Source organism: Aegilops tauschii, chromosome 7 (assembly GCF_002575655.3).
Source record: "Aegilops tauschii subsp. strangulata cultivar AL8/78 chromosome 7, Aet v6.0, whole genome shotgun sequence".
Lineage (NCBI taxonomy): Eukaryota > Viridiplantae > Streptophyta > Magnoliopsida > Poales > Poaceae > Aegilops > Aegilops tauschii.
Window position 1 is genome coordinate 429975546 of NC_053041.3, and position 26201 is coordinate 430001746.

Below are 26201 nucleotides of genomic sequence, written 5' to 3' on the forward strand. Positions count from 1 at the left end.
GGAGGGAGGGTACTCTCCCCCACTCCCACGACATGAGGAAGACATGTCGTGGGAGTGGCGATCCGCCACAGCTGGCTGTAGACTAGTTTTACTGCAGCGCGATATAGTTTAGTTATAATATGCCGGTAAATGTTTTCGCCGGTTTGTATAAAAATCATTTGGTTTTCATGTAATTTGTCTAGTTAGTTTAACGAGTGTTTGAAATGTATGCAGATAGTGTTGGATGGCCGGTTCCACATCCATATTCGTGAACTGATCCCTTTGTCCACGAATGGATGTGGAAGAAAATTTGTAAGTCAACATAGGTTGTAGATACCCTTATAAGTTTGTGTTTTTTACTGGAAATATTTCCAGGATTATATGGAGGGCTTAGAGCGTGAGTAAGGAAAAAAGCAGCTCGAAGCTTCTAGCTAGCCGCTTGATCCCGTGGATGCATGTGTTAAGTATCAATGCATGCCTTGCTCACCTTTCCGATTTCGCACGCTGTCCAGTGTGGGTTTTCCATACTCTCATGTAGCTACACCTTCTATGTAGGTCGTTCAGGTTGCATCAAGATCTGTGTTATTTTATATAGGAATTTCTCTTTTATGTTCCTTTCAAACAAGAGAACATTTGACCTTGAAACTTTGCTGGCCAACAATATACAAGTATCACCCATTGTACAAAATGTTTTTTTTAATGAAATCAAATTTTGAATTTTGAATGAGTTGCCCCATTTTTTAAAATTTCTATTGCACCAAAAATCCAAAAATTCTTCACATCAAAGTACTTGTATGACGTTGATATGCAAAGTTTCAAGTTGAAATATACTTTTATTTGGGAGAAATAAAAAATAGAAGTGAACTTCGGTGCAAAAATGAACGATGAGGATAGAAGGTGCAGCCATACGGAAGCAGAATCGCAACTTTCCCATATTAGCCTGTTCGGATCCACTCCACTCCATCAAATTCTCAGCTCCACTCCCGCTCCTAGATAGCTGGCTCCTCATGACAAATCAGGAGCAGGCAACTTGTTCGGCAACCAACTCCACTCCCTACTCTGGATTACTGGCTCCCCACCACACATCAATCTGGTATGACACTGATCAGTACAAGCATGTGTTCACTTGTGTCAAGGATGCACAAAATGAACTAAAATGATGAGTTTACAGCAAATGATGCAGAAATTTCACACATAATTTCTTTGTGCAAAATTTCACACATAATGAAATGTATCGCACAAGAGCACTTCAGTATGAGTTTGCTGAAATTACAGGATTTTAGCAACATAAACAAATAGGATTTTCAGATGACAAACACAAATAAAAGCCACATAAATACATGTATTTTTAGACATCAATCTAGTTCTAGTGAAGGATCAAGCTAGGGTTCCATGGTCAGGGGAGGACGGGAGTCGCACGGGAGACAGAAAAGGATCGAGCGAACCGGTATGTTTTGCAGGGAGCGGCACGCGGAGTTCAGTTTCAGCGACTCTGTAAATTGAGCTACAGTTTTCTCCGCTCCGCTCTCCGTACTCCGCGGAGTCGTAGCGTTTGGCACCGCTCTGTCCGCTCCTGGAGCAGAGCTGGGGAGTGGAGTCGATCCGAACAGGCCCTTGGTGTGTATTAGCCTAGTTTCAGAATAGCGATATATTAACAATACTATTTATCCCTACCAATTAAAATAAAGTTCTAACTTTTATGCTAAGTCAAACCTCTTTACGATTTTTTTGTTACTGATTTTCTTTTGGTCCATCTTGCTATATTGATGCACTCCAAAATACTGCAACTACAACTTCTTTTCTAACAAAACAACCCACTTTATTACTTTGAAAGAACAATTACATTGTCAATAAGAAAAGGAATGATCATCCAATCAAGCACTACAACAGGAGAATCGAGCCAACCTATAGCTAACTCATGAACAGCCATGTTTGCTTTCCTATTACAGTGCATGAATCCAGTAAGAGAGAAAACACAAACAACATGATGTAATCATCAAAAGCTGTCGCCACTGCTTCCGCTGATCTTCCACCATTCTTCATGATTTGAATGACATCAAGGTTGTCTGAACTAATAGCAAATCGGTTACAACCCGCCGTTTGCGCTAGGTTGCGCCAGGTTCAGCTCAGTGCCAAAGCTTCTGGAGTGAGCATAACTCTGTACGGATTTGAAGCTTACAGACCCCTCTCTGCGGTCTCCCTGATCTTTCTCCCCTGTTTTCTTATTGTGGCCCTCTCCTCACCCTGATTTTTTTCGACCAAATATTGGCACGTCTAATCGCTAAATCTGACCGTTTCTTTGCGATACTCTCGTGCATGAGAGATCCTGACCATCTAATTGAAAGCAATGGATGAGATTTATCAACTGCATGGTCTTACCTTCATAACAGCAACTGCAGATATTCTCCTCCCTTGTTATCACCGAAAAATAATTCAGCACGCTGCAAATTGTCTCTTGCCTGACCAACAGGATTACGCCACACACACACACACACACACGTGTTGACAACGAACGGTACGTGCATGCTACGGTAATTTTGCTTGATCCAAAGTATGAGCACGTAAACTCCGAGATGGCCAGCTCGTCGACATCGATGAGCTCTTGCAGTCAGACAACACACGCCGCGCGAAAAGACAACCCAGTCAGACAAGACACCAGCACACACCCACTATAGGATTCTAGGAAGCCCGTAGACCTAGCTCAAACTACAAACCGATAGCTAGCATTGGAAACCAGCGTGATTCGGTCGCCGGCATGCCGCTCAAGCTCGTGCTCGCCGTGGTTGCTCCGGTGGGCTTGACGTGCTGCATACTGAAACTCGCCGGCGTCCCCTGGCCAATCATCATCCGCATCGCCGGCGTCCTGCTCGCCTTCCTCTTCATCGCGGCGTTGTGCCAGCGCGCGCAGGCCCGCGCTAGGTCGCAACGCCAACTCCTGCAAGATCCAGAGGGGGATCAGTCGTCCATGGCCGCGCTTCCGCGCGAACCGGCCGTCGGGCTAGGCCGGGCGGCGCTCGCCGGCCTGCCTGTGTACAAGTACGAGAAACTGAGGTGCAGCGGCGGAGAGGGCCACGAGTGCGCGGTGTGCCTCGCCGAGATCAAGCCCAAGGAGGTGGTGAAGCAGCTGCCGGCGTGCACGCACCTCTTCCATGACCGGTGCATCGACGAGTGGCTCTGGTCTCACAGGACGTGCCCCGTCTGCCGGTCTCCGGTCGATGGCTCCACCGTGCCGGCCGTGGAAGTTGCCGCCCGTGCTATGCAATTTGTTTAGGGCTTTCCTTCTTTTACACGAAAAATCATAGGAGTTTTAGAGGATTGGATTGGATCATTAAGAATTTCCCATAATGTTCATCACTAGTAACATTGGAAACATTAGGTATTTTTCCTTTTGACCCAATTGCACTCTATTTTTTGTTGGAGAAAAATTCCATCAACTAAAATCTCTTAGGAGTAGTAGCATTGCTCCGCCGTCAGATTGTTCCGCCAACAAAATTGCATGTTTTTTTGTTGGGTATCTTTCGGACTCTTCCGCCGTCGGATCCTCTGCTTCTGCTAAGGTCATCAGTTTTTTTTTCAAAACGGAGGCAAAAAATTTGCTACATCGATTAATTAAGAAGAAGAGAATTGCCCGGTTAATTAACGGAAAACCGGACAAAAACCGATACATATAGATCACATGCAGACTACCCGCTAACAAAGAAACTCCATGACCTCACGGTCAACCCGACAAATATACATAACACGCAACAACCACAAACCCTGGCACTTCTATGTTGCAAAGAAACCCTCAACAAAACCAATGTTGAATACATCAGACGCCAAGAAATCCACGGAGACGAGCCACTCGGAGATGGAGGACGAATAGACTGAGTATTCTCCATTAAGCAGCCGCAGACACCTTATCAATGGCGCCACTCTTTTTGTCTATGCTCCTGAGAGCCTTCTTCACCTTCTTTATTTTGCCTGTGCTCCACGAGGAGGCAAGCAATCACATTGCGAGACCCAGGACAAGTTGCCTCCAAGGAGTCGAGCAAACGGTCAAGCTTTTTCACGAAGACCACCTCGTCAATGCGTGCCAACATAGCGTCACGGTCGAAGATGGGCGACCGAATGGGCTTCGGCGCCTCAGAAGTAGCTGCCAAAGCACCTATCTCATCAACCTCGGCACCCACCGATGCCACCTGGGCAACAACCTCGGGTGAGAGAGCAATAGCAACATCCAAACCTCCACGGTCCACATAGGCAAGTGGCTGACTGGACTCCAACGACAACGGTGAGGTCGTAGTCGGCATCGCCAAGTCCCCACCAAGCGACCTCATCTCCTTAGGAAGCACCATCGAAATAGGTGAAGTGGGCTCCCCACAAAGCTTCTGCAGCTCAGGCATAATCTGCAGCACCGGGGCCACGACCTCGACAACGTCTTCACTCTCAGAAGCAATCGGCACGATGGGCAACGACAACTGACAAGATGTAGCACGAGGGGAGAGATCTCCATACATGCCTGCTTCCCCATCGGCAGAACCAACCAGGATCTCAAGGGACGGGGACAAATCAGGGGCAACGCCAATCTGAAGCTGAGGCAGCGAAGACACATCCGGCACCACCTCAAGTTTGGCGAGAGCGGCCTCCGCTCTCACCAAAACACTCCCGACTCGCGCAACGCAGTCACGAAGCTCAGTGCGAAGCAGCTCGGTCTCCTCCGCCAACCCGACTTGCTGAGCCGAGACAAACTGGAACTGCATGTCTGTCACGGAGACATCACCGGTGGATGGAGGCGGTGGAGCATGACATTGGGCTGGTGAAGCTTGGTGGACAGGCTTCTTAGCACGGCAGAAGCGGGCGATGTGACCAGATCAAAGGCAGTTCGTGCATCGGATTGAATCCCTGCAGGAGTGTGCATAGTGACCTCGACAGAGGCATTGGAAACACCTGTCTCTCGACCACGCCAGCGGAGAACGCCACATATGATAGCAGGGCGACGGAAAGGAACGGAAGTGGAGTTGCACCCCCTCAAGAGAAGCTGCCACCCCCCCAACGTCCCACTTGGAGCTTGACACACAGAGGCTTCCGGCGACGCCTCGCGGTCGAAACATCCTCTCCAATCTCCCCAACCTGGACGCACCGGAGGCGCCTGCATGACGTGCCCGTCGCCCGCAACAGCAGCGTGGGAAGCTACAGCAGCGGGCACGCCGTTGTCCTCGACTGAAACGGGGCCATCAGAGGCAGCTCCCCGAAGGCTGTTGTCTCCGGCAGCAACGACGGCCGGCGTGGTAGGCGTCGGAGTTGCCAGGACCAGATCGGAGCTGGCCGGCATCTCGGTCGTGGAGGGAAGCTTGCGTGAGGCAAAGCGTCCCCGCACTGCCGGGTCGGCCTTGCGGGAGGCGAGGTAGGCCGCAGCGACGTCTTCGGCAGAGGGCGACGGTGGATGGGCTGGGGCAGCGCCGGCAGAAGGAGCTTGAGAGGCCGGCGTCGTCGGAGCGGGAGCGCCCACAGGAGCAGCCGAGGCGGCCTCCACCGCTCGAGCGGGGTCGCTGGCAGGAGTAGCCGAAGAGGCCGGGGCGGCCTCTAAGGTCATCAGTCAAAGTCATGTCACAGCCGACTGCTCGGTTGATTCGAGATAGGCTTTGGACTTGCTGCAAAACTTGGAAACCAATACGGTACGGACCCGGCGTCCAGGTGAGTGGATAATACGGGACACGTTTGCATCTCCGAATCCAGCCGAGAAGTCAAATCCTAGTCGAAAATACTGCACCTACGACGCTCAACCTGAATCCGAAACAATCCACAGCTCTGCTGCGTCTATATATATTTCAACGGAAGCAGGCCTCCAGAGAAAGTCGAGCAGCACGGAAAGCACCTCCTGATCTAGCTCTATCGTAGGGCTGCCACCGCGTCGAACAGAACTCCCGGTGATCAGAGACGCCGCCGCAGCAGCAAGTCCCGTCCGCCGCCATGGACGACGGCGCCGCCGCCGTCCGGTCGGTGTGGGCCGACAACTTCAAGGCAGAGTCTGCCGTCTTCTGCCAGATCGCGCCGCACGCCACGCACGTCGCGCTGAACGTGCAGTACCCGGGCTGCGTGATCCGCGGCGACGGCCGGAAGAGCCACTATGACATGACCGCCGAGGAGCGGTACCAGGTGATCCATGCGAACGTGTCCCTCCTGAAGCCGCTCCAGGTGGGGCTCGCCATCCGCACCGACGACGGCGGCCGGTTCGCGTGGGAGTTCAACCTGCGCGGGTTCGACGTCGCCTCGGACCTCGACGCGAGGGACCCTGACTCCATCGCCTACCTCGCCCGCCGCGGGGTCGACTTGGCTTCCCGAGTCCGGCATCCACGGGTACGAGCTCCGCTGGATGCTGCGGGACTCCGGCCTGCTCAGGGCCCAGGCGTCGTGGGCGACGTTCGCCGGCGCGTACCACGTCGGCTACTTCGCGGCCATGATGTCCGGCGAGAAGCTTCCGGACGACGTGGACGATTTCATGGAGATGGTGCGGCAGCTCCTCGGGCCGGCCGTGTACGACGTGAAGCGGCTGGCGAGGCAGCACGACCAGAGGTGCGTCGGCGCGCTGGGCCACATCGTGAAGCAGCTCGGCGTGGTGCAGCCCAATGAGCCGAAGCCGACGCCCGCCGGCACAGGTAGCACGCTGGCGCTCCTGGCTTTCGAGACGTTGAAGGAGAAGCTTGGCGCCAACGCGGAGAAGTACCGCGGCCAATTGTGTGGGCTCCAGGCTGTTTAACGATAACACATGACCAGCCGCGGCCGATGTTGCAATAATAGCCCAAAGCAGATGATTATTTTTTCAAGTATATATACTAATTAGTGGCTAAAAGCATTCATCTTATTTGTAGTAGGAGCGTAAGTACATTTGTCTTAAGTATGTGCCTCGACTGGATATGATGTATACGTGACTTTCTGCTGAACTACTATTGCATTTATATTTGAAAAACAGAAAATCCGAGCCATTGACGTTTTGTATGAATTAAATATGTTTTTTTTCCTTTTTTAGAAGAGGTTGACAACGATGTGTGCAGTGTGCATACATATATAGATGTAACCGAATGAAGGGAAGGGAATACTATGTTTACAAATGAAGTGCAATTCAAGGGTGTCTTTACATGAATATCATATGAAGTTGAGCTGCACATAAGGTACGTAAGTTCAAAGATTGGCATGACATGAAGCATTTTTGTTTCAAAAACAGCAGAAAGGGCAACATCAAGTTTTGTGCAGCCATCAGCCATGCATCTCAGATCAATAACATCACAAAATCTGAATGAGCTAACAGAACAGTTACAAGAAAAGTATCCTCGGAGATTTGGACCAATATAAACTCCAACCAGCACAAGCAATTTTTCACGTCTCATGTAGTGTGACGTTCTACCAGAATGGCACCACATAGGAAAATGACATCCAAGTCATATGTTTCTTTTGGTTCACCATCAGCAGAACATGCTTCAAAATCATCACTACTGTATGAAAAAGGCAAGGGCAGCAAACACGCATGCTATGTTCATTCCAACTAAAACAGAGCGAGCGAATATAGATCCAATAGGAAATAATGTTTGCCTGAGATGACATTCCAATGTGTGATTCCATGTAATTTCACCTGTAGTGGGACCTGAATCATCAAATGCCTCCATTGGCCTTAGTCCTCGTAAATGACACGCATCTGATCAGGCCTTATGCCACTATCAAGCAAGAACTGATTCACCCAAGGTAGCAGCTCATTTCCCTCCGAGCATATGATTTCAACAATCTCAAGCTGCTCACATGTAAATGATCTGTCCTCAAGCTCGCCAGTGATTGTAGGTATATCCTGCGTTTGATATTCACGCTGGCAAATAAAAAGGAACAGTTTTATCTTTACAGTAAATGCACCAACATTCATTGAAGGATAGATGCTACGGAGAAGACCATATACCTGGTATAGTTCAAGAGTTAGCTTCTTTAGACTAGGTGAGTTCTGTAGGAAGACTATCAGTGCATAGAAGTCTCCATGCACGCACGAACTATGAAGAGTCAGGTTTATAAGATTACCAAATGTTGGGCACCATCTGTAGTTATCTTTCATCTCCACCTGCAAATAATTGAAAGGATTAAGACAGAACATTAAAACCATGCTATTCTTCCATTTCTTTTTTGTGCTTCAACAAACTTGCCAAAATATCAGGAGGGAGTTAACAAAATGTGATTACGCTTCTGACTGTGTGCCATTGAAAATCTTAGAGCTATAGCTTTGGAGCACATTGGATACAAAAAAATCACAGCACACAAATAGAGATCATGTTAACCATAAACAATTGTATTACACAATCGTATACTCAATTTTTTTTCCTCAATAGTCATGGAACACATGTGATTAAATCAGCATGGTTGTGTCACATGACATTCTGTTGCTTTGGTCCAATCTGTTTGTAGGAGTTGGCAATGTGGTCCCAACAATTGCTGAAGCACTTTACATTAGTATGCTGATGAAGCTATATTATAACGAAGTTATTGCACTAAGAATGAGCATATGAAGTGAGATATTTTGGTCCAATCTGTTAGTATGCTGATGAAGCTATATGAAGTGAGATACAGACAAAATGTGCTTAGGTCGCAGATTATAGTGTAGATTAATATCTGGAGAAATGTGATCTACCAACAAAAGGAGGCGTCATAGATAGGCGTTTCAAACCAAGAAGCTCACCTTTTTAACACCATAACAGAAGTTCAAACTTCTAACATGAGAGAGGCCTCCAAGAAACTGCTTGATACCATCCGCATCACAATATCTGATTGTCCCCCATAAAAGTACTACTGACGCCGTCTCTAGAGATGTCATGTTCTTTAGTACAGGTAGCCTGGCCGCGGAAGGACACCATTCGAAGGACAGAGAAGTGAGGTTTGGAGCAGAAATAGAAGCCTGGTCACCATTGTTAAATGAGAACATAACATCATCAGCGAGGGTCAAAGCCTTCAGTGTATTGGAGAAAATATCAAGGTCCTGAATGTTGGTGTTCGATAGCAATAGATACTCCAATACTGGGCAGCCCATTTGGAGGTGCTTAAAGAAACCTTGGATCAGATTAGCATTGCAGATGTGCAGTCTTTTCAGGTACGCTGAAGTGAATACCGAAGGTGCGAGCTGCAAATATTCGTTCTGAGTGACAACCTTGACAGCCTGAGCCTTGTACTGTAACACATGGGCGATCCATAGGTTAGCACCGGCGGAGTCATCTTCAGCGTAGTCGCCGTCGGTGGGCAACCTGTACTCGAGCCGGAACGCCTCCAGGTCAACGGGTCTACGGAGCATCAGCAAACGGTTGACGAACTTCTTGAACTCAAAGTCGTCTTCATCATCATCTTCATACGGCATGTCTGCGAATTCCTTGAAAGACACGTCGATGCAGGGCACCCACTGCCAGAGGTCTCGCCAGCGCCGTGCCAGCACGCATGTGTGCACAGCTTCGCGTGAGCGCAGGTGGGAGAGAACATGGATGAGGAGCTCATCCGGGAGGGCGCTGATCTTGTCTTCCATGCCCCCGTCGCCCGACGCCTCCGCCATGGGGTCAGAGCTCGGAGGCGTTTCGTCGAACAGGTTGTGTGCAGGGAGGCTGCAGCAACGGAAATGAACGAATGCAAGCCGTGAATCCGCAGCTCGGGACAAGATTTGGGACGGCAGGAAGAAGACGAACGCAGAGAAACAAAAATCAGGGAAGAGATGTCGAGAGAATCAACGAGGGGAGGTGAAAGGGATCCAGAGCATACCTCCGGTGGTGCGCGAGTGCGCTCAACTCTGTCCCACCCCAAATCCGGGTGGATGCTGATGCCTCGACCCAGCCTTGATGAACAGCAAGCGTCGTCACGTCAATCGTCTAGTCTTTATTTGCAAAGAGAGCACTGTAATTGCCGAGTAAAGTGAAAAGAACACGTATACTACGGTTTAGGCCTTCCCGGAGTCCGGAGAAGTGTTACTCTCTCGGTAACAAAATAACAAATCATCCCGTCAAATAAAACTACTCCTTCCGTCCCAAAATAAATTTTTCCTTCAAAAAGAGGATAAACCTCGGTCTCAGTATCTGGACGATGCATACAACTATTTTATTAATTATTCATAAAAACCATACAAAATAATATATGAGTCAGCCTGAAGCTACCATCTAGGCAACACCTGTTGCTACTCCTATTCCCTTGATGAAGGTGTGCTGAACATGGCACTAAACCCTGATATCTATAACCGGATGCGCCAGCCCAGCCACACACCGGGACTGGGTCCCATACCGGTTCGGCGCACTCTCACAGGCTGCCGCCGCCATCTTTCGCCGGTCCATCTTCAGAGCAGGAGCTGACGCATCGACCTTGTCCGGCCTGTCGTCGATGCCACCACGACGCCAGGCAACTCCACCATCCTCCACGATCCGTCCACACGCGCCCTTCGCCGAACCTCCGCAGTGCCATGCCACCGGGATCCGACGTCGACCTTGCAGTGAATGCGACACCGCTCCCCTGCTTGTCCCGTCCACCCAGCATTTGATCCAAACGATGCCCCCAGGAGGGACAACGACATTGAAGGTGCCATCATCGTCTGATCTGGTAGATCCAAATCTAGGGCTTCCCCTGGAGCATCACGAGTAGGGTGCCACGATCTGAAACAACGATGCCTCGAGAAGGGAACAACGTCATGGACGCCACCATCGTCCGCCATGATCGAAGTCGGCGCGGTTTTCACTAGAGGTCACGTTTCCCCGAACTCGCAGCTGGGTGTAACCGAACGTTGCCTCGTCGTGGAGACGAGGGCCGTCGTCGGCATGTCGACAGGGAGCCTCCAGCCACCCCTGACCGGTCCTCCTCGCGCCACTGCCAAATCGGGACGGATCTGGACAAGACGCCAAATCCGCAGCCATCGAAGCCATCCATGAGCATGCAGCCGCCACACCGCCGGCCATGGAGGCTCCAATCGCCGCTGCGCAGCAGGGTCACCGCCCTGACTGCCGCCCTCGTCGTCTGCAACCCCCTGAATCTAGATCGGGCCAGATCCCGTCCAGATCGACAGCGGTGCAGACACACCCCTCCACCGCCGCGAGGTAGTCCAGGCCGCTGCCCACCCACTCCCCGCCGCTGCAGGGGCACTGAGCGCCGCCGTCCTCGACGCGCCCCACGCCGGCGCACCGCCCTGGCGCAAGGATGCCGCCCCACCGCAGTACCCCCGAGCGAGGAGGAAAAAGGCCCCGCCGCCGCCGATGCGAGCCATTGATGTCTACTACACAACCTTCTTCTTGTAGACGTTGTTGGGCCTCCAAGTGCAGAGGTTTGTAGGACAGTAGCAAATTTCCCTTAAGTGGATGACCTAAGGTTTATCATGAAGATGGTCTCTCTCAAACAACCCTGCAACCAAATAACAAAGAGTCTCTTGTGTCCCCAACACACCCAATACAATGGTAAATTGTATAGGTGCACTAGTTCGGCGAAGAGATGGTGATACAAGTGCAATATGGATGGTAGATATAGGTTTTTGTAATATGAAAATATAAAAACAGCAAGGTAACTAATGATAAAAGTGAGCGTAAACGGTATTGCAATGCTAGGAAACAAGGCCTAGGGTTCATACTTTCGCTAGTGCAAGTTCTCTCAACATTAATAACATAATTGTATCATATAAATATCCCTCAACATGCAACAAAGAGTCACTCCAAAGTCACTAATAGAGGAGAACAAATGAAGAGATTATGGTAGGGTACGAAACCACCTCAAAGTTATCCTTTCTGATTGATCTATTCAAGAGTCCGTAGTAAAATAACATGAAGCTATTCTTTCCGTTCGATCTATCCTAGAGTTCGTACTAGAATAACACCTTAAGACACAAATCAACCAAAACCCTAATGTCACCTAGATACTCCAATGTCACCTCAAGTATCCGTGGGTATGATTATACGATATGCATCACATAATCTCAGATTCATCTACTCAAACCAACACAAAGTACTTCAAAGAGTGCCCCAAAGTTTCTACCGGAGAGTCAAGACGAAAACGTGTGCCAACCCCTATGCATAAGTTCACAATGTTACGGAACCCGCAAGTTGATCACCAAAACATACATCAAGTGTTAGGGAACACAGTAATTTCAAAAATTTCCTACGCACACGCAAGATCATGGTGATGCATAGCAACGAGAGGGGAGAGTGTCGTCTACGTACCCTCGTAGACCGTAAGCGGAAGCGTTATGACAACGCGGTTGATGTAGTCATACGTCTTCATGATCCGACCGATCCAAGTACCGAACGCACGGCACCTCCGAGTTCAGCACACGTTCAGCTCGGTGACGTCCCACGAACTCACGATCCAGCAGAGCTTCAAGGGAGATTTCCGTCAGCACGACAGCGTGATGACGGTGATGATGATGCTACTGACGCAGGGCTTCGCCTAAGCACCGCTACGATATGACCGAGGTGGATTATGGTGGAGGGGAGCACCGCACACGGCTAAAAGATCAACTGATCAACTTGTGTGTCTATGGGGTGCCCCCTTCCCCCGTATATAAAGGAGTGGAGGAGGGGGGAGGGCCGGCCCTCTATGGCGCGCCCTGGAGGAGTCCTACTCCCATCGGGAGTAGGATTCCCCCCCCCTTCCCTAGTTGGACTAGGAGAGAAGGAAGGGGGAGAGAGGGAGGAAGGAAAGGGGGCGCCGCCCCCCTCCTAGTCCAATTTGGACCAGAGGGAGAGGGGGCGCGCGGCCTGCCCTGGTCTCCTCTCTCTCTCTCTCTCCACTATGGCCCAATAAGGCCCATCACTTACCGGGGGGTTCCGGTAACCTCCCGGTACTCGGGTAAAATCCCGATTTCACTCGGAACTATTCCGATGTCCAAATATAGGCTTCCAATATATCGATCTTTATGTCTCGACCATTTCGAGACTCCTCGTCATGTCCGTGATCATATCCGGGACTCCGAACTACCTTCGGTTCATCAAAACACATAAACTCATATTACCGATCATCACCGAACGTTAAGCGTGCGGACCCTATGGGTTCGAGAACTATGTAGACATGACCGAGACTCGTTTTCGGTCAATAACCAATAGCGGAACCTGGATGCTCATATTGGCTCCTACATATTCTACGAAGATCTTTATCTGTCAAACCGCACAACAACATACGTTGTTCCCTTTGTCATCGGTATGTTACTTGCCTGAGATTCGATCGTCGGTATCCCAATACCTAGTTCAATCTCGTTACCGGCAAGTCTCTTTACTCGTTCCGTAATGCATCATCCCGCAACTAACTCATTAGTCACATTGCTTGCAAGGCTTATAGTGATGTGCATTACCGAGAGGGCCCAGAGATACCTCTCCAACAATTGGAGTGACAAATCCTAATCTCGATTTATGCCAACTAAACAAGTACCATCGGAGACACCTGTAGAGCACCTTTATAATCACCCAGTTACGTTGTGACGTTTGGTAGCACACAAAGTGTTCCTCCGGTACTCGGGAGTTGCATAATCTCATAGTCATAGGAACATGTATAAGTCATGAAGAAAGCAATAGCAATATACTAAACGATCGAATGCTAAGCTAACGGAATGGGTCAAGTCAATCACATCATTCTCTAATGATGTGATCCCGTTGATCAAATGACAACTCATGTCTATGGCTAGGAAACTTAACCATCTTTGATTCAACGAGCTATTTAAGTAGAGGCATACTAGTGACACTTAGTTTGTCTATATATTCACACATGTACTAAGTTTTCGGTTAATACAATTCTAGCATGAATAATAAACATTTATCATGATACAAGGAAATATAAATAACAACTTTATTATTGCCTCTAGGGCATATTTCCTTTAGTCTCCCACTTGCACTAGAGTCAATAATCTAGATTACACAGTAATGATTCTAACACCCATGGAGTCTTGGTGCTGATCATGTTTTGCTCGTGAGAGAGGCTTAGTCAACGGGTCTGCAACATTCAGATCCGTATGTATCTTGCAAATCTCTATGTCTCCCTCCTTGACTTGGTCATGGATGGAATTGAAGCGTCTCTTGATGTGCTTGGTTCTCTTGTGAAATCTGGATTCCTTTGCCAAGGCAATTGCACCAGTATTGTCACAAAAGATTTTCATTGGACCCGATGCACTAGGTATGACACCTAGATCGGATATGAACTCCTTCATCCAGACTCCTTCATTTACTGCTTCCGAAGCAGCTATGTACTCCGCTTCACACATAGATCTCGCCATGACACTTTGCTTAGAACTGCACCAACTGACAGCTCCACCGTTCAATATAAATACGTATCCGGTTTGTGACTTAGAGTCATCCGGATCAGTGTCAAAGATCACATCGACGTAACCATTTACGACGAGCTCTTTGTCACCTCCATAAATGAGAAACATATCCTTAGTCCTTTTCAGGTATTTCAGGATGTTCTTGACCACTGTCCAGTGATCCACTCCTGGATTACTTTGGTACCTCCCTGTAAGCTAATAGCAAGGCACACATCAGGTCTGGTACACAACATTGCATACATGATAGAGCCTATGGCTGAAGCATAGGGAACATCTTTCATTTTCTTTCTATCTTCTGCAGTGGTCGGGCATTGAGTCTGACTCAACTTCACACCTTGTACACAGGCAAGAACCCTTTCTTTGCTTGATCCATTTTGAACTTCTTCAAAACTTTATCAAGGTATGTGCTTTGTGAAAGTCCAATTAGGCGTCTTGATCTATCTCTATAGATCTTGATGCCCAATATATAAGCAGCTTCACCGAGGTCTTTCATTGAAAAACTCTTATTCAAGTATCCTTTTATGCTATCCAGAAATTCTATATCATTTCCAATCAACAATATGTCATCCACATATAATATTAGAAATGCTATAGAGCTCCCACTCACTTTCTTGTAAATACAGACTTCTCCAAAAGTCTGTATAAAACCATATGCTTTGATACACTATCAAAACGTTTATTCCAACTCCGAGATGCTTGCACCAGTCTATAGATGGATCGCTGGAGCTTGCACACTTTGTTAGCATCCTTTGGATCGATAAAACCTTCAGGTTGCATCATATACAACTCTTCTTCCAGAAATCCATTCAGGAATGCAGTCTTTACATCCATTTGCCAAATTTCATAATCATAAAATGCGGCAATTGCTAACATGATTCGGACGGACTTAAGCATCGCTACGGGTGAGAAAGTCTCATCGTAGTCAACTCCTTGAACTTGTCGAAAACCTTTCGCAACAAGTCGAGCTTTGTAGACAGTAACATTACCGTCAGCGTGTGTCTTCTTCTTGAAGATCCATTTATTCTCGATGGCTTGCCGATCATCAGACAAGTCAACCAAAGTCCACACTTTGTTCTCATACATGGATCCTATCTCAGATTTCATGGCCTCAAGCCATTTTGCAGAATATGGGCTCATCATCGCTTCCTCATAGTTCGTAGGTTCGTCATGGTCAAGTAACATGGCCTCCAGAATAGGATTACCGTACCACTCTGGTGCGTATCTTACTCTGGTTGACCTACGAGGTTCGGTAGCAACTTGATCTAAAGTTACATGATCATCATCATTAGCTTCCTTACTAATTGGTGTAGTAGTCACAGGAACAGATTTCTGTGATGAACTACTTTCCAATAAGGGAGTAGATACAGTTACCTCATCAAGTTCTACTTTCCTCCCACTCACTTCTTTCGAGAGAAACTCCTTCTCTAGAAAGGATCCATTCTTAGCAACGAATGTCTTGCCTTCGAATCTGTGATAGAAGGTGTACCCAACAGTCTCCTTTGGGTATCCTATGAAGACACATTTCTCCTATTTGGGTTTGAGCTTATCAGGTTGAAGCTTTTTCACATAAGCATCGCAGCCCCAAACTTTAAGAAACGACAATTTTGGTTTCTTGCCAAACCACAGTTCATAAGGCGTCGTCTCAACGGATTTAGATGGTGCCCTATTTAACGTGAATGCAGTCGTCTCTAAAGCATAACCCCAAAACGATAGCGGTAAATCAGTAAGAGACATCATAGATCGCACCATATCTAGTAAAGTACGATTACGACGTTAAGACACACCATTACGCTGTGATGTTCCGGGTGGCGTGAGTTGCGAAACTATTCCGCATTGTTTCAAATGAAGACCGAACTCGTAACTCAAATATTCTCCCCCACAATCAGATTGTAGAAACTTTATTTTCTTGTTACGATGATTTTCCACTTCACTCTGAAATTCTTTGAACTTTTCAAATGTTTCAGACTTATGTTTCATCATGTAGATATACCCATATCTGCTCAAATCATCTGTGAAGGTGAGAAAATAACGATACCCGCCGCGAGCCTCAACATTCATCGGACCACATACATCAGTATGTATGATTTCCAACAAATCCGTTGCTCGCTCCATAGTTCCGGAGAACGGCGTTTTAGTCATCTTGCCCATGAGACTTGGTTTGCAAGTACCAAGTGATTCATAATCAAGTGATTCCAAAAGCCCATCAGCATGGAGTTTCTTCATGCGCTTTACACCAATATGACCTAAACGGCAATGCCACAAATAAGTTGCACTATCATTATCAACTCTGTGTCTTTTAGCTTCAATATTATGAATATGTGTATCACTACTATCGAGATTCATCAAAAATAGACCACTCTTCAAGGGTGCATGACCATAAAAGATATTACTCATATAAATAGAACAACCATTATTCTCAGTTTTAAATGAATAACCGTCCCGCATCAAACAAGATCCAGATATAATGTTCATGCTCAACGCTGGCACCAAATAACAATTATTCAGGTCTAATACTAATCCCGAAGGTAGATGTAGAGGTAGCGTGCCGATCGCGATCACATCGACTTTGGAACCATTTCCCACGCGCATCGTCACCTCGTCCTTAGCCAATCTTCGCTTAATCCGTAGTCCCTGTTTCGTGTTGCAAATATTAGCAACAGAACCAGTATCAAATACCCAGGTGCTACTGTGAGCATTAGTAAGGTACACATCAATAACATGTATATCACGTATACCTTTGTTCACCTTGCCATCCTTCTTATCCGCCAAATACTTGGGGCAATTCCGCTTCCAGTGACCAGTCCCTTTGCAGTAGAATGCTACCTCTTGAGCATTGCGTTGGTTTTCCCTTGAAGAGGAAAGGGTGATGCAACAAAGTAGCGTAAGTATTTCCCTCAGTTTTTGAGAACCAATGTATCAATCCAGTAGGAGGCTACGCGCGAGTCCCTCGCACCTACACAAAACAAATAAATCCTCGCAACCAACGCGATAAGGGGTTGTCAATCCCTACACGGTCACTTACGAGAGTGAGATCTGATAGATATGATAGGATAATATTTTTGGTATTTTTGTGATAAAGATGCAAAGTAAAATAAAAGCAAAGTAAAAAGCAACGGAAATAACTAAGTGTTGGAAGATTAATATGATGAAGATAGACCCGGGGGCCATAGGTTTCACTAGTGGCTTCTCTCAAGAGCATAAGTATTTTACGGTGGGTGAACAAATTACTGTTGAGCAATTGACAGAATTGAGCACAGTTATGAGAATATCTAGGTATGATCATGTATATAGGCATCACGTCCGAGACAAGTAGACCGACTCCTGCCTGCATCTACTACTATTACTCCACACATCGACCGCTATCCAGCATGCATCTAGAGTATTAAGTTCATAAGAACAGATTAACGCCTTAAGCAAGATGACATGATGTAGAGGGATAAATTCATGCAATATGATAAAAAACCCATCTTGTTATCCTCGATGGCAACAATACTATACGTGCCTTGCTGCCCCTACTGTCACTGGGAAAGGACACCGCGAGATTGAACCCAAAGCTAAGCACTTCTCCCATTGCAAGAAAGATCAATCTAGTAGGCCAAACCAAACTGATAATTCGAAGAGACTTGCAAAGATAACCAATCATACATAAAAGAATTCAGAAGATTCAAATATTGTTCATAGATAAACTTGATCATAAACCCACAATTCATCGGTCTCAACAAAAACACCGCAAAAGAAGATTACATCGAATAGATCTCCACGAGAGAGGGGGAGAACTTTGTATTGAGATCCAAAAAGAGAGAGGAAGCCATCTAGCTACTAACTATGGACCCGAAGGTCTGAGGTAAACTACTCACACTTCATCGGAGAGGCTATGGTGTTGATGTAGAAGCCCTCCGTGATCGATGCCCCCTCCGGCGGAGCTCCGGAACAGGCCCCAAGATGGGATCTCGTGGGTATAGAAGGTTGCGGTGGTGGAATTAGGTTTTTGGCTCTGTATCTGATCGTTTGGGGGTACGTAGGTGAAAGATCGTGGATGTCGCCTAGAGGGGGGGGGTGAATAGGCGCTTTAAAATAATTACGGTTTAGGCTTGAACAAATGCGGAATAAACCTAACGGTTAATTTGACAAGCACAAAACCTAAAACAACTAGGCTCACCTATGTGCACCAACAACTTATGCTAAGCAAGGTAAACAACTAAGTGATAGCAAGATATACGACAAGAAACAATATGGCTATCACAAAGTAAAGTGCATAAGTAAAGGGCTCGGGTAAGAGATAACCGAGGCACGCGGAGACGACGATGTATCCCGAAGTTCACACCCTTGCGGATGCTAATCTCCGTTTGGAGCGGTGTGGAGGCACAATGCTCCCCAAGAAGCCACTAGGGCCACCGTAATCTCCTCACGCCCTCGCACAATGCAAGATGCCGTGATTCCACTAAGGGACCCTTGAGGGCGGTCACCGAACCCGTACAAATGGCAACCCTTGGGGGCGGTCATTGAACCCATACACTTTGGCAACCCTTGGGGGCGGTCACCGTACCCGTCAAATTGCTCGGGGCGATCTCCACAACCTAATTGGAGACCCCGACGCTTGCCCGAAGCTTTATACCACAATGATTGAGCTCCGAACACCACCAACCGTCTAGGGCGCCCAAGCACCCAAGAGGAACAAGCTCAAGGGTACCAAGCACCCAAGAGTAATAAGCTTCTCAACTTGTAACTTCCACGTATCACCGTGGAGAACTCAAACCGATGCACCAAATGCAATGGCAAGGGCACACGGAGTGCCCAAGTCCTTCTCTCTCAAATCCCACCGAAGCAACTAATGCTAGGGAGGAAAATGAGAGGAAGAACAAGAAGGAGAACACCAAGAACTCCAAGATCTAGATCCAAGGGGTTCCCCTCACATAGAGGAGAAAGTGATTGGTGGAAATGTGGATCTAGATCTCCTCTCTCTTTTCCCTCAAAAACTAGCAAGAATCCATGGAGGGATTGAGAGTTAGCAAGCTCGAAGAAGGTCAACAATGGGGGAAGAACACGAGCTCAACGGATAAGGTTCATTGGGGAAGAAGACCCCCTTTTATAGGAGGGGGAAAATCCAACCGTTATGTGCTCAGCCCGCACACGAGCGGTACTACCGCTCGGGCGGAAGAAGCAGGGAAACGGATCAACAAAACATGAACCTTGGGGCGGTAGTACCGCTTATAAGCGGTACTACCGCTCACCCCAGCGGTACTACCGCTCGACCGGAGCGGTACTACCGCTTATAGGCGGAACTACCGTGCCTTACTGCCGCGCGACTACCGCTGAACCCGACACGAAAAGAGCAGACCCAAAATCGAGGCGGTAGTAGAGCGGTACTGGGGCGGTACTACCGCTTGACGCTACAAGCGGTACTACCGCTGCCACCGCGGTACTACCGCAGGGAGAAAAACAGAACTGCCAAAACTTCTTCATATGAGCTCCGAATTGAGCAAACTCAAGCTTGTTGGATAGAGGAAGACGAGTAGCATCAAAATAGTAAGAAGAGGCAGGGGAGGTATGCCAACAAATAGAGGAGTGAAACCTCCAACCGAGAAGAACCGGCATAACCTCCAACATCGAAAACATCATAGAAGATGTGAGTGAACTCCGTTTTCGATGAACTCGAGCTTGTCATCAAGATGACCATAAGCTCCAAAACTCACAAAGAGAAGAACCAAACAAGAACCAATAAAGATGATGCAAGGATGCAATGGTTTGAGCTCTCTATGAACGATACAATCAAGCTACTCATCGAGAGCCCCCCTTGATAGTACGGCAATCGATCCTATAACCCGGTCTCCCAACTACCATCATGGGACCGGTAAAATAGAAAACCTATCAAGAGCAAACCTTTGCCTTGCACATGGTCCACTTGAGCTAGATGATGACGATCTTGACTCCCTCAAGATGGACCACCTTTCTTGATTGCGTTGGCTCGATGAAGACTAGTTGATTGCTCCCCCATACTCCACTATGGGTGAGCCACCCTTCCGCACATCTTCACAAGTCCATTGTCACCACAATGGACGGCAAGCTTCAAGCACTTGATCTCTTCGTGATGCTCCACTTGAACTTGCACACGGCAATGTTGATGACAATCACCACTTGATGTCATCCTATCCATGGGTTGAGTGATATCTTCCTCTTGAGCAAGCCCATGAACACGTACCTAACCCCACACAGAACACTCACGAAGACCATGGGTTAGTACACAAGGCGTAATTGACAATGCTTACCATACCATGGGATCGCTTGATCCCTCGGTACATCTTGTGCGCTTTGTGTGTTGATCAGCTTGATTCACTCTTGACTTAGTCTTGATCAACCTTGACTCTTTCCAACTCTCTTCATTTGGATGATGTCTTGAAGGTAAACATGAATGATCACACAATCTTCTTCTTCAAGACATGCTTGCAATAAGCTCAACTCTCACATGACCAATCTTTGGATAATTCCTTAATAACACTTTGGTCACCACATAAACTCCTTGAAACCAACACATGGACTTCAAGAAATGCCTATGGACAAATCCTTCAAATATAACTCAAGGCAACCATTAGTCCATAGAGATTGTCATCAATTACCAAAACCAAACATGGGGGCACCGCATGTTCTTTCAGTAGGTATATATAGGAGGAAGGAGTACGTCGATGGAGCAACAGGGGGCCCACGAGGGTGGAGGGCGCGCCCTAGGGGGGTAGGCGCGCCCCTACCTCGTGGCTTCCTCTTTTGTTTCTTGACGTAGGGTCCAAGTCTCCTGGATCATGTTCGTTCCGAAAATCACGTTCCCGAAGGTTTCATTCTGTTTGGACTCCGTTTGATATTCTTTTTCTGCGAAACTCTGAAATAGGCAAAAAACAGCAATTCTGGGCTGGGCCTCCGGTTAGTAGGTTAGTCCCAAAAATAATATAAAAGTGAATAATAAAGCCCAATAATGTCCAAAAAAGAAGATAATATAGCATGGAGCAATCAAAAATTATAGATACGTTGGAGACGTATCAAGCATCCCCAAGCTTAATTCCTGCTCGTCCTCGAGTAGGTAAATGATAAAAACATAATTTTTGATGTGGAACCCGCAAGTTGATCACCAAAACATACATCAAGTAGATCACGTGATATCTCATTGTCACCACAGATAAGCACATGCAAGACATACATCAAGTGTTCTCAAATCCTTAAAGACTCAATCCGATAAGATAACTTCAAAGGGAGAACTCAATCCATTACAAGAGAGTAGAGGGGGAGAAACATCATAAGATCCAACTATAATAGCAAAGCTCGCGATACATCAAGATCGTGCCGAATCAAGAACACGAGAGAGAGAGAGATCAAACACATAGCTACTGGTACATACCCTCAGCCCCGAGGGTGAACTACTCCCTCCTCGTCATGAAGAGCGCCGGGATGATGAAGATGGCCACCGGTGATGGATTCCCCCCTCCGACAGGGTGCCGGAACGGGTCTAGATTGGTTTTCGGTGGCTACAGAGGCTTGCGGCGGCGGAACTCCCGATCTAGGTTTCTTTCTGGAAGTTTGGGGTTATATAAGAGGTGTTGGAGTCGGGAACAAGTCAGGGGGGTCCCTGAGGGGCCACGAGGCCGGGGGGCGCGCCCAGGGGGTAGGGCACGCCCCCACCCTCGTGGTGGCCTCGGGGCTCTTCTGGCCCACTTCCGGTACTCCGTGGGCTTCTTCTGGTCCAAAAATGATCTCCGTCAAATTTCAGCTCAACTGGACTCCGTTTGGTTTTCCTTTTCTGCAAAACTCAAAAACAAGGAAAAAACAGAAACTCGCACTGGGCTCTGGGTTAATTGGTTAGTCCCAAAAATCATATAAAATAGCATATAAATGCATATAAAACATCCTAGATGGATAATATAATAGCATGGAACAATAAAAAATTATAGATACGTTGGAGACGTATCAGCCATGCGTTGCCCGGCCACGCAATAAATGACTCAACTTTGATTCGACGAATTCACATAGATCGGAAATACCATAGATTTTTTATGCGGTTCGTGATTTCTGTACAATCAGGCGCATGTATTTAACGGTACTGGGGTTGTACGATGCACGGAAGACTCCCATCAAGTCTGGTGCATAGCTTAACCCCCACCGTAATTTGCATCCATAAAAAGGCTCTCTTATTTCCCGCCAAGGGTCACCATCTCGCCTCTGGGGCTCACTACTGCGTCGCGTGTGTGCATCTACCAACCCAGTGGCACCCACACACACATCCTCCCCGTGGGCTGAAGGAAATATGCCCTAGAGGCAATAATAAAGTTGTTATTTATATTTCCTTATATCACCATAAATGTTTATTATTCATGCTAGAATTGTATTAACCGGAAACTTAGTACATGTGTGAATACATAGACAAAACAGAGTGTCCCTAGTATGCCTCTACTTGACTAGCTCATTAATCAAAGATGGTTAAGTTTCCTGACCATAGACATGTGTTGTCATTTGATGAACGGGATCAAATCATTAGGAGAATGATGTGATGGACAAGACCCATCTGTTAGCTTAGCATTATGATCATTTAGTTTTATTTCTATTGCTTTCTTCATAACTTATACACGTTCCTCTGACTATGAGATTATGCAACTCCCGAATAGCGGAGGAACACCTTGTGTGCTATCAAAAGTCACAACGTAATTGGGTGATTATAAAGATGCTCTACAGGTGTCTCCGAAGGTGTTTGTTGGGTTGGCATAGATCAAGATTAGGATTTGTCACTCCGAGTATCGGAGAGGTATCTCTGGGCCCTCTCGGTAATGCACATCACTATAAGCCTGGCAAGCAATGTGACTAATGAGTTAGTTACGGGATGATGCATTACGGAACAAGTAAAGATACTTGCCGGTAATGAGATTGAACTTGATGATACCAACGATCGAATCTCGGGCAAGTAACATACCGATGACAAAGGGAATAATGTATGTTGTTGTGCGGTTTGACCGATAAAGATCTTCATAGAATATGTAGGAGCCAATATGAGCATCCAGTTTCCGCTATTGATTATTGACCGGAGATGTGTCTCGGTCATGTCTACATAGTTCTCGAACCCGTAGGGTCCGCACGCTTAACGTTCGATGACGATTTGTATTATGAGTTATGTGATTTGATGACTGAAGTTTGTTCAGAGTCCCGGATGAGATCACGGACATGACGAGGAGTCTCGAAATGGTCGAGAGGTAAAGATTGATATATTGGAAGGTAGTATTCGGACACTAGAAGGGTTCCGGAGTGTATCGGGTACATACCAGAGTACTGAAGGGGTTACCGGAACCCCCCGGGGAAATATATGGGCCTTATGGGCCATAGGAGGGAGGCTAACCTGCCCACAAGGGGCTGGTGCACCCCCCACAAGGGAGGAGGCCGAATTGGACTTGGGAAGGGGGCGCCACCCCCCTTTCCTTCTCCTACTCCCTCTCCTTCCCCTTTTCCCCCTCCAGTAGAAGGAAAAAAGGGTGGGGCCGAATCCTACTAGGACTGGAGTCCTAGTAGGACTGCCCTCTCCCTGGCACGCCCCTTGTTGGCTGGCCTCCTCCTCCCCTCCTTTATATACGGGGGCAAGGGGGCACCCCAAAGGCACAACAGACAATCTCTTAGACGTGTGCGGTGCCCCCCTCCATAGTTCAACACCTCGGTCATATCGTCATAGTGCTTAGGCGAAGCCCTGCACCGGTAACTTCATCATCACCGTCACCACGCCGTCATGCTGACGGAACTCTCCCTCGTCCTCAACTGGATCAAGAGCTCGAGGGACGTCATCATGCTGAACATGTGCTGAACACGGAGGTGCCGTACGTTCGGTACTTGGATCGGTTGGATAGTGAAGACCTTCGACTACATCAACCACGTTACTAAACGCTTCCGCTTTGGGTCTACGAGGGTACGTGGACACACTCTCCCGTCTCGTTGCTATCACTACAAAAAAAAATACACTTCCGTGATGATACGTGTTTGTCACAGTAGGTCACGTTTTCTGTCATGCATGTACATCCATGACAAATTTATGACAGAATCAAGATAGTCATACCTGTGCTGTCGTAGAAGTGTTCCATGACATTACCAAAATTATCATCACGGAAGTGTCCACTTCCATGACGATAAATCGCGTGTCACAGAAGTGCTTTCGTCAAGGGTGACCAACACGTGGCATCCACCGTAACGGAACGCCGTTAAGCTATCGGGTCCGGTTTTGGATCCGATAACCCGTTAACAGCCCCGACCAATGGGGATTTTCCACGTGTAAAATCATCATTGGCTGGAGGAAACACGTGTCGGCTCACCGTTGGGACAGATGTCATCCACTCATTGGACCCAAAGCGCCTATGATACGTCGACACGTGGCACATTCGCATATAGGCTCACCGTTGGGACAGATGTCATCCACTCATTGGACCCAACAGAGGCCCATTCATGTGAAAAGGCCGGCCCGTTTGACTTGGTCAAAAGGTGGCGGGCCGGCCCACGACAAGCCTTTTAACGGCATGTTCGCATATAGCCCATTTACAGCCTGCTAACCTAGGGCCCGTTTACGGCCTATCCGAATTAGGCCCAGTAGCGTCATCTAGGCCGTCCAATATAATTCCAACCCATTTTAACTCCCGGCCCATGTATGGCCCATGACGTCTTTTGGCCCATATGAGGCCCTTAGTAACCCTCGGCCCATTAACGGCTCGTGGTAAAACTGGCCCGTAATGAACAGTGTATCACTTTATACCCATTAACAGCCCATTATTCCGTTGGGCCATTTCCAGCCCATGTTATCTTTCGGCCTTCTCAGGGCCCATTTATTCTTGGGCTCATTTCCAGCATTCGTTTACTTTCGGCTCGTTACTGTCATTTTCTGCTTGTGGGCCAAATACAGCCCGTGGTTACAGTCGGCCCGTTTGTGGCCCGTTAATACGTTGGGCCATTTTCATAGCGTCATCAAATATGGCCTATTAACGACGGCCCATTATGGTCGGCCCATGAACGGACGATTTCAACTCTAGCCCATTTACGACCATAATGTGGTCTGTTATTGGCCCGTGTTTGGCCAACCGATCATACGGCCCGTAGAAGGCCCATTGATGATACGGCCCGTAGAAGGCCCATTGTGTCTATGGCCCATATAAGGCCCATTGTTTTTACACCCCGTGGAAGGCCCATTGTTTCTACGGCCCTTAGAAGGCCCATTGTTTCTACGGCCCGTAGGAGGCCCATGTTAACTACAGTAAATATGTAGCCCATGGTTAATGTGGCCTAGTTTTAAAAAATAGGCTATTGCGGCCACTAGCAAACCGCGGAAAAAGAACTGCACTGACTACAAGAAAACAAATAAACAAGACAATAAGGAAATAAATAGGCAAGCAACTTACACTAGGCTATCACGGCTATTACACATATTACATCCACTGGGCATCAAAGTTCGCCACTAGTGCAAATATAAGGAACAAAGCAGCATATAAACGCCACAGCAAAACAAGTCCAGAACTGAAACCACTTCAGAAGAGCTCAAGAACCAATATCCTGGGTACCCATAATGCTGGCAAGATGCTTAGCAGGCTTATTAACTTTCTCTTGTTTGGCGCTTAAATCCTCCAGCACTTGTTGTTGCACCAGAAAGTATGCATCTGAATTCTGCAGGGACTTCCTCGGTCCTTCGGCTTCCTAACATCTGATCGATGTCTTTCAACTTGAAGTTGAGACTCAAGAAGCCGAACTGATTCAGGCAGCGAGTTCGAAGAGCTGGTGCCAGCAGTAGTAGCCAGTAACTCGAACACTACATCAAGACAGGACTTTGGGGTTGTCTCAGTGTCTTCAATATAGTTTTTATCAGCTTTCTTGGAGAACAACAGGGATGTCTCACTATCTTGAACCTGATCTGCATTACTTCCTTTACCATTGCATAACGGGGTACTCTTCTCCAATA

General features: G+C 47.5%; 3 protein-coding genes across 4 annotated transcripts; 2 read left to right on the forward strand and 1 right to left on the reverse strand.

Annotated features, from left to right (window-relative positions):
- The first annotated feature begins 2734 nt into the window (after positions 1 to 2734).
- On the forward strand, positions 2735 to 3250 carry LOC109736282 (RING-H2 finger protein ATL39-like). Its single transcript, XM_020295505.1, has one exon. It carries the CDS (start codon positions 2735 to 2737, stop codon positions 3248 to 3250), a length of 516 nt encoding a protein of 171 aa, XP_020151094.1.
- A 2681-nt stretch (positions 3251 to 5931) lies between these two features.
- On the forward strand, positions 5932 to 6718 carry LOC109736281 (probable CCR4-associated factor 1 homolog 9). The gene is made up of 2 exons (XM_020295504.1): positions 5932 to 6308; positions 6361 to 6718. Exons 1-2 carry the CDS (start codon positions 5932 to 5934, stop codon positions 6716 to 6718), a joined length of 735 nt encoding a protein of 244 aa, XP_020151093.1.
- Positions 6719 to 7147: 429 nt separating this feature from the next.
- Positions 7148 to 9879, reverse strand: LOC109736267 (putative F-box/FBD/LRR-repeat protein At1g78760). Of its 2 annotated transcripts, XM_073504088.1 has the most exons (4): positions 9733 to 9879; positions 8672 to 9578; positions 7904 to 8059; positions 7148 to 7816 (listed from the first exon to the last, which is right to left on the reverse strand). In XM_073504088.1, exons 2-4 carry the CDS (start codon positions 9527 to 9529, stop codon positions 7628 to 7630), a joined length of 1203 nt encoding a protein of 400 aa, XP_073360189.1. In that variant the 5' UTR covers positions 9530 to 9578; positions 9733 to 9879; the 3' UTR covers positions 7148 to 7627. The 2 variants fall into 2 exon arrangements, with proteins under 2 accessions (XP_073360189.1, XP_020151081.1); XM_020295492.4 differs by lacking the exon at positions 9733 to 9879 and having other exon boundaries at positions 7203 to 7816; positions 8672 to 9699.
- Positions 9880 to 26201: the final 16322 nt, after the last annotated feature.

Bases quoted from the DNA above. Each gene is read 5' to 3' on its own strand.
- LOC109736281 (XM_020295504.1), top strand. From the start codon at position 5,932: ATGGACGACGGCGCCGCCGCCGTCCGGTCGGTGTGGGCCGACAACTTC. The intron at 6,309-6,360 runs GCATCCACGGGT...CGGCCTGCTCAG, and splicing joins GACTTGGCTTCCCGAGTCCG to GGCCCAGGCGTCGTGGGCGA.
- LOC109736267 (XM_073504088.1), bottom strand. From the start codon at position 9,529: ATGGCGGAGGCGTCGGGCGACGGGGGCATGGAAGACAAGATCAGCGCC. The intron at 8,060-8,671 runs GTGAGCTTCTTG...AATTATTTGCAG, and splicing joins TCTGTTATGGTGTTAAAAAG to GTGGAGATGAAAGATAACTA. The intron at 7,817-7,903 runs GTATATGGTCTT...TTTATTTGCCAG, and splicing joins TAACTCTTGAACTATACCAG to CGTGAATATCAAACGCAGGA.
- LOC109736282 (XM_020295505.1), top strand. From the start codon at position 2,735: ATGCCGCTCAAGCTCGTGCTCGCCGTGGTTGCTCCGGTGGGCTTGACG.